This window comes from Morone saxatilis, unplaced genomic scaffold (genome assembly GCF_004916995.1).
Source record: "Morone saxatilis isolate NCDOM2014 unplaced genomic scaffold, NCSU_SB_2.0 Contig17, whole genome shotgun sequence".
Taxonomy (NCBI): domain Eukaryota; kingdom Metazoa; phylum Chordata; class Actinopteri; family Moronidae; genus Morone; species Morone saxatilis.
The window spans coordinates 14,469,184-14,477,910 of NW_023339729.1; the positions used below are offsets into that span (position 1 = coordinate 14,469,184).

The 8,727-nt window shown below is 41.3% G+C and overlaps 1 protein-coding gene across 1 annotated transcript in view; it reads right to left on the reverse strand.

Annotated features, from left to right (window-relative positions):
• The window catches only part of ptprdb (protein tyrosine phosphatase receptor type Db), a gene marked incomplete in the record, with an annotated part of 146,898 nt that overhangs the window by 51,696 nt on the left and 86,475 nt on the right, over positions 1-8,727 (reverse strand). The window contains 1 exon segment of the mRNA XM_035660027.1: positions 186-331. Coding sequence (XP_035515920.1) covers positions 186-331 — 146 coding nt within the window.

Sequence of the window (8,727 nt, forward strand, 5' to 3'; positions counted from 1 at the left end):
TTTTTTGCAGAAACCACTGGTTTACACAGCTGGTCCACACAGCCAATAAACCTCTGCTGTGGCTCTGTTGTGGGATGCTAACCCATTCCCATTTGAGTTTACAGCATTTCAATACGAGAAGAAGTCAGTGCTATCATAAAAAAAGACACAGCCACACTTCTTTCATTAGTATCTCAGCATCATACCTCAAATCTCTGGTTGCTGACTTTTTTGCCTTTCTTGTTCCAGACAATCTTGGGCTGTGGATCCCCCGTGGCCTGGCACACGAAGGAGGCCACTCCCCCCTGGACTCCTGTTTGGTCTTCTGGGGTTCGTGTAAATCTGGGGGGTGCTGTATGGAAAGATGTATCCAAAAGTTAATACAAATTCAAATTACAAATGTGGCTTTATGTGTGTGTACATGTCATTAAGTACTTAAGAAGTTTTGATGGACTGCTATAAAATGCCCTTAATACCATTCATATTGCTATTAATACTATACTGATAAGCATTCACTCATATTTTTCTTTTCAGTGAGTTATTGTGTTTTTCTAAATGCACTTTAGCGCCAGATTTCCACTCAATAACAATTCACACATCTGTAACAGTGAGAGACCTCTGTTGTACTAAAACCAGAGTGTGAAAGGGGAATTCCAGATGTGTGTGTGTGTGTGTGTGTTTGTGTGTGTGTGCAGTTTAAGTGAAAAAGAGGAGTCACACAACGGTCAGAAGAACGTTGTCACAAATCCAAATTAAAATGAATCAGAACATTTTTGAACAATGCCTGGTTTTGTGTTTGCGTTACAGTGTGAACCAATTCTTGGAGTACACATGCACCTATACCTGTCTTTCAGTGTAGTCGTGCATGTGGGTGGCTTTGTGTCTGTGAGCGCGCCTTTTTTCAGTACACGTGTGTGCGTTCCACCATGTTTTTCCCTCTGTCCCTGTACCACCAAAGAAGCTTAATATTTCTGTGCCATAAAGGATTTATGAAGACTTACTCCTGACATGACCACTAAAGCCCCTCATTCCGGGGACGCCAACAATATCATAACCACAGCCTCCGCTGGATTGTGACATCACAACATCAAAAAGATTCGGCACGTCAGTCACGGCACGTCACTGCCAGCTCGTCTAATGGCATTCCAGCCAAACCAGAAAATCCCTACTTAAGGGCTTACCGCCAACCGCCCTGACAAAGGGAGAGAAATTGCTTTTTGCTGTTTAAAAGGAAGGAGGGAGAGAGGGAGAAAAGCTAAGCTTTTTAGAGAAGGAGAGAAAAAGAGAGAGAGTGTGTGTGTTAAAAGAGTGGGGATTGCTGAACAGAAGAGCGAGTGAGATAAAGGGAACGAGTGAGAGAGACAGATGGAAAGCAGAATGGGCAAGGAAGAGAAAGCATGAACAGCATAAGTGGAGGGAGAGAGGAAGGTGGATACAGGAGAGAGAGGGAGAGAGACAGAGAGGGTGAGATAAAGAGAGTGAGAGCAAGAGAGAACGAGCCAGATGTACTAGCAAACATGGTCTGAGAGCCCCAAGCTGCCCAATCACCTCTACACCTCACTGGCTCACGGCCAAATCTACCTCAACGACTGAATAGAACAGTATGTGTGTGTGTGTGTGTGTGCATTTTTTGTCTTGCTTACTTTCGTCCTTGCATATGCCTGTTTCAGTATGTTATGTATACACGTGCACATATATATGTATGTGAGAGCGTGCTTTAGTTGATTGATTGACGATTACTGACAGCAGTTCTGATAAACAATCGATTAAAACGGTTTGAGAATTTGCAGATTTTCTTTATTGTAAACTGAATATTTTGGACTTTTGGACCGTGGATTGAACAAAACAAGCTATCTCAAGATGTTCTGTTGGGAACTTGGGAAACTATGATGGTAATTTTTTACTACAGAACACTTTACAAACTTAATTTATCACAGGCAGATTAACAGAATCACTTCCGAATAAAAATAATGGCTGTGATATGTAAAGTGCATCATTGCATGCGCACAGTTTCTGCATGCATGTCATTATACTGTACGTGTGTGATGAGTGAGTGAGCAAATGTGTGTATGCCCATTGGAAAGAGAGAGCGAAAGAGAGTGAAAAAGAGATATGGAAACAGAAAGAATGAGGAGCGGGAGAATCGTTCTCTTAATCCTCTTGCTAATCTCTCCCCCACAAAACAAATGAAAAGTGTAAAGCCAGCAGAGCCATACTAAAAGGCACGGTAGATCTTTCAATTGCTTTTTTATCTTTCCCCCTTCTCTTCATCATTCTAGCCCCGATCCCTCTCTTCATATATCTCCTGTTTAATTGTCTTATGTTCACTCTTTCTCATATTTGGCCCCCTTATCTCTCTACTCGCTCCTCTTTCTTTGCATCACTTCTCCCCCCCTCTCTTCACAGCTGCTCTCCTTGCTCCCTCTTTCATCCTCCTCCTTGTTACTCTTTCTCCATCTCCTCCCTCCATCTCTGGGGTGTTACATAAGTCTTCCTGTCACATTGACTGACTTAATGAGGAGGGGGGGGGAGCAACCGTATGCTCCACACTTCTCCCAACTCAGCTCTCGCAATTCCTCTTCTCCCTTATTCTTCTCCTCCCCTCTCTTTATCGGCTCTCATCCTTATTCTCTTCTGCCTCCCCTCACTCCACTGCTGTGCCTCCCAAATCCATCCTCCATCCTGTTCACCTCCTTTTCCAGTCCTCATTACTCCTCCTTGTTCTCAACAGTTCTGTCTTTTGCCAAGAACATCAGGGTTTTTTTGGTAGGATTAAGCATTGACATTTGGGTCAAAGAACGGGGTGCCGGCTTAAGCTCAAAAGGGAACTTCAATATTTGTAGTACTTTTAGGGGAGGGGAAGTTTATTATGCAGGTTTATTATTTCAAGGATATAAATGTTAGAAAGAAGATGGACTTGAAAAATTCAAACAAGAACTTGTTCTTTGCAGTAGTCACAGGCCTAGATGCTTGCGCATGTCATTCCTCACAGCTGTCCTCTTTTCCCTCAATATGACCTAAGATGGAAGTGAGGGGAAACTACTGAGCGGGTCCGCGGAGAGAGATTTAGATGGAATTAGACAGTGCCAATCTTCCCCCTCTTGGTGTGTGTGTGTGTGTGTGTGTGGGGTGGATGGAGGGTGGCCTACATAAAGGTCGCCATACAGTGGAATCTGATCTACTCAACAGATGGCAGGGATTACAAAGTCAGCTCCCCTCTCTGGACCACTTTCGAGTCATGGCTGAAGACGTGTCATGAACTTTGATTTTCAGGGTTAAAGATCCTCTTCTTAAAATAAAAATGTTACCACATCATTAGTTTTGACTCTTTCATACATACATTGCTAATAGGTCATCTGAAATACAGGTAAAAATGGACAGATGGCAGGCGCTGCTATCCTTAAGTGAACCTTGTAATGGGGTGATGGAGGTTCACTGCAGTAGCAGAAAAGACAAAAAACAAGACTAAATGAAGCTAATGACACTTTGTAGGAGACTACAGGGACACAGGCTGGCAGATGCTGTCTTAACCTAGAGGGACACAGCGAGAAAGATCGAGTTTGTAAGAACAGATGCTGGCATAAACCTTCAGGGAGTATGATTTACGAATATAGTGTATTAAGATTGGGAAATTGTATAAATTTAAGAATTGAAAGTACATATTTGGGAGGAAAAACAGATGGAACTAACCACAAAAGATGCACATTTCGAGCTTTAAAAAGTGTGATAAATAAGGAGCTCAAATACTTTTTTATGGCGCTCAACTGTGTTGTTTAGCAACTCACAATGAGTAAAAAGGGGGGTTTTATCATAGGGATCCATACGATAAAACTAAACTCTCACAGATCATTTCCAAACTCTGCAAAATATTGCAATTTCTGTGCCCTCGGACCTCATTTGTGTGCCCTCGATCACTTAGCGGATCTGATGCGGAAAAGCATAAAACAGACAGGTCTTTCCAAACAAAGCAAATCAACAAAAAGCAATGGACTCAGCAGCACGAAATGGACCCACTCTGTCTGATACTGCAGCTATCAAAGTTACAAATTAGAAAAGAGAAGATGGTGGATTACCAAGAAAGTAAAAAAACACAGATAGGAATATAGAATGCTTTAGTATGGTGTGAGCTAAAAGGAGCAGATTAGGAAACTCCGACGTTAGCAGTTGCTAATCCTGTGTGTGTGTGTCGGTGTTTGAGCTGAATGATTTCTGCTTGCAGGTTGAATAATGGATCATCCCTCAGAGGAGGAAGAGGATAAATTGTTATTGAACTTCCTGAGCAGGGAGATCTCAGGTGCATCCCCTTTGGACACGTTCACAGATGATCCTGGGTGTTTCTAAGTCTTTGTGGACACGTGGTCGTGAGCATGAATAGCTTTTGTGAGTATTCATGTCTGTTTGTTGAAAGTTTTGATCACATCTGAAAAGGCTGCCCTGGGTGTTGGAACAACTTGCCAAGTATCTGTGCCTGCACCTCACACTTCCAGGTGTATGTTTGTGTGTGAGCTCATGTCGACAGTTAGGCATGTAATGAGCAATTTACAGTCCTTGCCAGGGAAAGATCCAGCTGCATAGCGTTGTATGTGGTGGTGGGCGGTTAGCTGATGACTCTCCAAATGAGAACTGAGGCAGGCTTGTCAGACAAGTTGAGGAACGAGGCCAATATCGGGGCCTGAGCCAGGGCCATGATAGTCAGCCTCAAGAGTGGGTGGGCAGCTGGCCAGAACCATAACTTAAAACACATTAACATCAAACCGACACATTAAGAGCAAATTATCAGCTGCTCGCTTTCGTCCTGGAAATGCAATTGGATTGCTGGGGCCAATAAACATAGAGAGACAGCTATCATCCTTCTGCAACACACAGAAGTGATAATTGAAAAACATTTGGTAAAACGGGCCATTTCAACAAAGAAAATTTAATTATACACAATTAAGTGCCATAACTTTTGATGTAACTTCACATTAAAGATAACATGTTATTTAAGTTTCACAAAGTGTCCATCTATCTGAGCACTGTCGCAACCCAATCTGGAGTATTAGATTATTTATTTCAAAGTAACACTGTTTTCTTCTCATATAAAATTGCGTGCTTGGGACTTGCACTTTGTCACTCCATTTATGCATATAGATTTGCAATTTTTTTGGACGACTTCAAGCTGACATCACCAAGCATCACTTTAAACAATATCTTGATGCAGTAACAAAGGATAAAATGCACTTTTACTGCCAATAGCCATGCATGTCCAATTAGCATGCCACTTACCCACCATAGCTGCCCTAGGGTCTGGCTAGTGCCGAGTTAATCAGGGTTAATTTGTTAGAAACACAAGGGGAGGAATTAATCAAATAGGGTCTTCTTTTATACACAGGTCATTAGAAACACATGGGAAACCCTCTGGGTACACAACTTTACTGGGTCAGAGCTGGCTTCCCATGAAGATGAACAGAAGGTTTTCTCAGCGCATTACTCACGGACCACTGCTTAGCTAAGTTAGAGCTAAGATGATGCTATCCGGGCCTCTTCACAGACGGGTGCCCCTGCTAAGCTAACGCTAAGCTAACGCTGGTCACATCCTGTTACTTGCAGATGGGCGCACAGCTATGCTAGCTGCTAATAGCCTCACTGCTGTGTGCCTGCGACGCAGCACAGTGAGACGCTTCAGCAGCAGAACTGCTTCATTCCCTTTCTCGTCAATGTGGATTTCTCTGAGTCTCTCCGGATTGACTTTAATAGATTACAATAGAGAAGTTATTGAGTCCGAAGGGTCACTGTACTACAATTGACTGTAGGCTACTCCTAAAGCCAGAACTGGCAGTAAACAGTTAAAATTATAACATATCCTAACTGTGATTGGCATTTTAATTTTGTGTGTATATGACTTCTCAAAATGTTTGTGATGTGACCCATTTCTGTCACCTTCTATGGAGAGATATTTGAGACTGGAGTTGTTGGAAAGAGGTCGTCAGGCATTTAAATGAGGCCTTTTATTTTTTTCATGTCATATTCCGGATGAGCATCATTCATCACTAGAGCTACATTTTAATACAATACAATAAATTATTTCAGAAAATAAAGCATGAATTATTAAGATAATCACTGAAATTAGTTTTCTTGATAAGTGGGCCTATTAATTAAGAATAAGGAAATTAAAGGACAATTTCAGTGCTATTAATTCAATTCAACTATTAGAGTTATGCTTATTTCTTGTATGCCTTACTCAACATCACTCTAGACTTTTCTGTTGTGTCACAGCAGATTTCCTTTCTCCTAGTCTTAATAAACACTGCTCAACCATGTTAACCCTCCCAATGTCTTAAGGATAAAGAATGACCAGTTTATTAGCAGAGAAAACTTTAATTAATTTTTTTTTTAGCATGAAATTTGATGACATTTCCAGGCTGGACCCGGAAAATTGAATCCTCTGCCCACTCCTTTTTAAAAAAATAAAAGCTGTACACCATCAGGGCACACATACAATTTTCATTTCTGATTCTGGCCACTTTAATATGTGGTCCAAATCAGATAAAGGCCTGATTTCTTTTTGCAATGTGACCTTGACATGTGAGATTCATCATGCAGGGTCACTTCAGGACTGTGAACTCTTCACACTGGAAACTGATATAGGCCATATTTAACAACTAATGTAAATAGCCAAAAAAACAAAAGCAAAGGATCTGAGAAATAAATCAAACTTTAGCTCTAAGGCTTGCAGTCTTAACATAGCCATATTGTCTTTAGGTCTTCTCCTGTAGCTCTAAAGCACACATGTTATATCTCATTATATTCTTATTTATTTAATCCTTAGAAAAACTATAATGTAAAAACACTCTGTGGCAGATGGTTGGGACGAATAAGCGTATTTCCCAAAAAGTATTCCTCTGGACATGACATGACTAAATGTAATAAGTGAGTAAGTATCTGTTAATTGTGGTCCAGACATGTAAAAGCTTCCAGGATAAACAGTTTTTGATAGAATAAAAATGCCAAAATGATCTCCTGAGACTTGACCAATATGCTGACCAGTGTAACACTGGAGGCCTTTTGGTCATTTGATAATCACTTCCCAGTCCACATGAGAAATCACCCAGTGCCTCTATTATGGTCTAAACTGCCAAGAGCAGATGTTGACATTTTGACATTTTGTATAGTGGTTATGGGCAATAATGTCAACCCAGATATTGCCTTTTGTTTGCAATTTCAGTAAGTCAGGCAATACCAATCAATCACAGAAAAAGAAACACAATCCGTCTAAGAAAATAACTGCTTGATTCTGCTACACACCCTTAACTAATCCCCAGGGCCGAAACCTTTAACCTCTGTGACATCGCCTCTTCATCTCATGCCAGTGAATCCTGACGGTACCTCATCCATCAGCAACAAGGAGCCATGAAGCTCGCACGAAACTAGATACTTATCGCAATCTAATCTCTTGTCTACTCTAAGCACTACACATGCTTGCATACATAAACATATAAAACAGACAACTACAAACATACTCACATGGACTCACACATGCTTGCACCACTAAACACAAATCCTCACTGACAGACTTGAACTCACAGATACGATAAACATGTAACGTATTACAGATTCTTTGCCTTCTTATGTTCACTTGCTGGAGTTTAATGTGTGTATCCCAAAATCACACATACCAAATTTGCCTTAGAATCTGTACAGCATACTACACCATCTACTGTATCCTTAAAAAAAATGGAATCTTTTCAAAAAAGATGTCATACTTTATGTGTAGCTTTGTGTGCTTGTTACTGGGTTCATTGCACATTTCAACAAAACTGTACTGAAATTAGTTTTTTTTGGAAATGAAAAAGCTAATTCACAACCTCCCACACATCCCCCCAAAAACAGTAGAACACACTGCTCTCTATAGCAACTTAGACCCTTGAACTCAGAACCTGAGGGAAAGCTGAATGAAATACTTGCAGGTAACCAAAGAAGGCTCTTTCCTAAGCACTTGGTGTTCAACGCCTCGTCAAGGGCTCCCAAAGTAGGCAAAATATAGCATTGCATTATGGGAGACTGACCTAACCCACCTTTCAGATTCCAGTCAACCTTAAGGCAATGTGAGTGCTGGCAATATGGTCAAATGTTGACAGGTTAATCAGTCAGCACATGAGCAAGTTCTGTGTTGTACTCAGGCCTAATATGTATGAAAATGTAATATTTTCAGTAACCGAGGAAAAGATTTTTATTGATGCCCCTGTCGTTTTTTTTATATCAAGCTTTGTGGATAAAAAAGAAACTGGAAATGATTTTACAAACACATACATGATGTCATGTAAACTAAAGCTAAAGAGTTTCACATTACCAAGAGCCTCCCTAGGCAGAATCCTAAACCACTCTTGCTTGGTTTCAAAATGTACAGCCTGCCTACTAAAGCAAGGGGTCTCAGCATCGCTTCCCCCGCAAAAAGACCGGTTTAGTTGAGTTCTGTTGCACACACACAAGGAGGTTTATTTCAGCTGGAATTTCTTATTGTTAAATCCAAGCTGCAAAGGGAAGGACGACAGCTTGTTGGTTATGGGGCAAACGTGGGTCAGCAGAAAGAAACCCTGTTTTTGCATTGTTCCCTGTCGTCGCCCTGAATGACATGCAGAGGGATGCAGTTCCTCACACGAGGCATCTCACTGCGTACATGGAGCAGTGGCCTAGTTTGCGACAGGATCAGGGCATTACTCTTAATCCACCAGATAGATGTCATATGCACGCACGCGCACACAAATACAC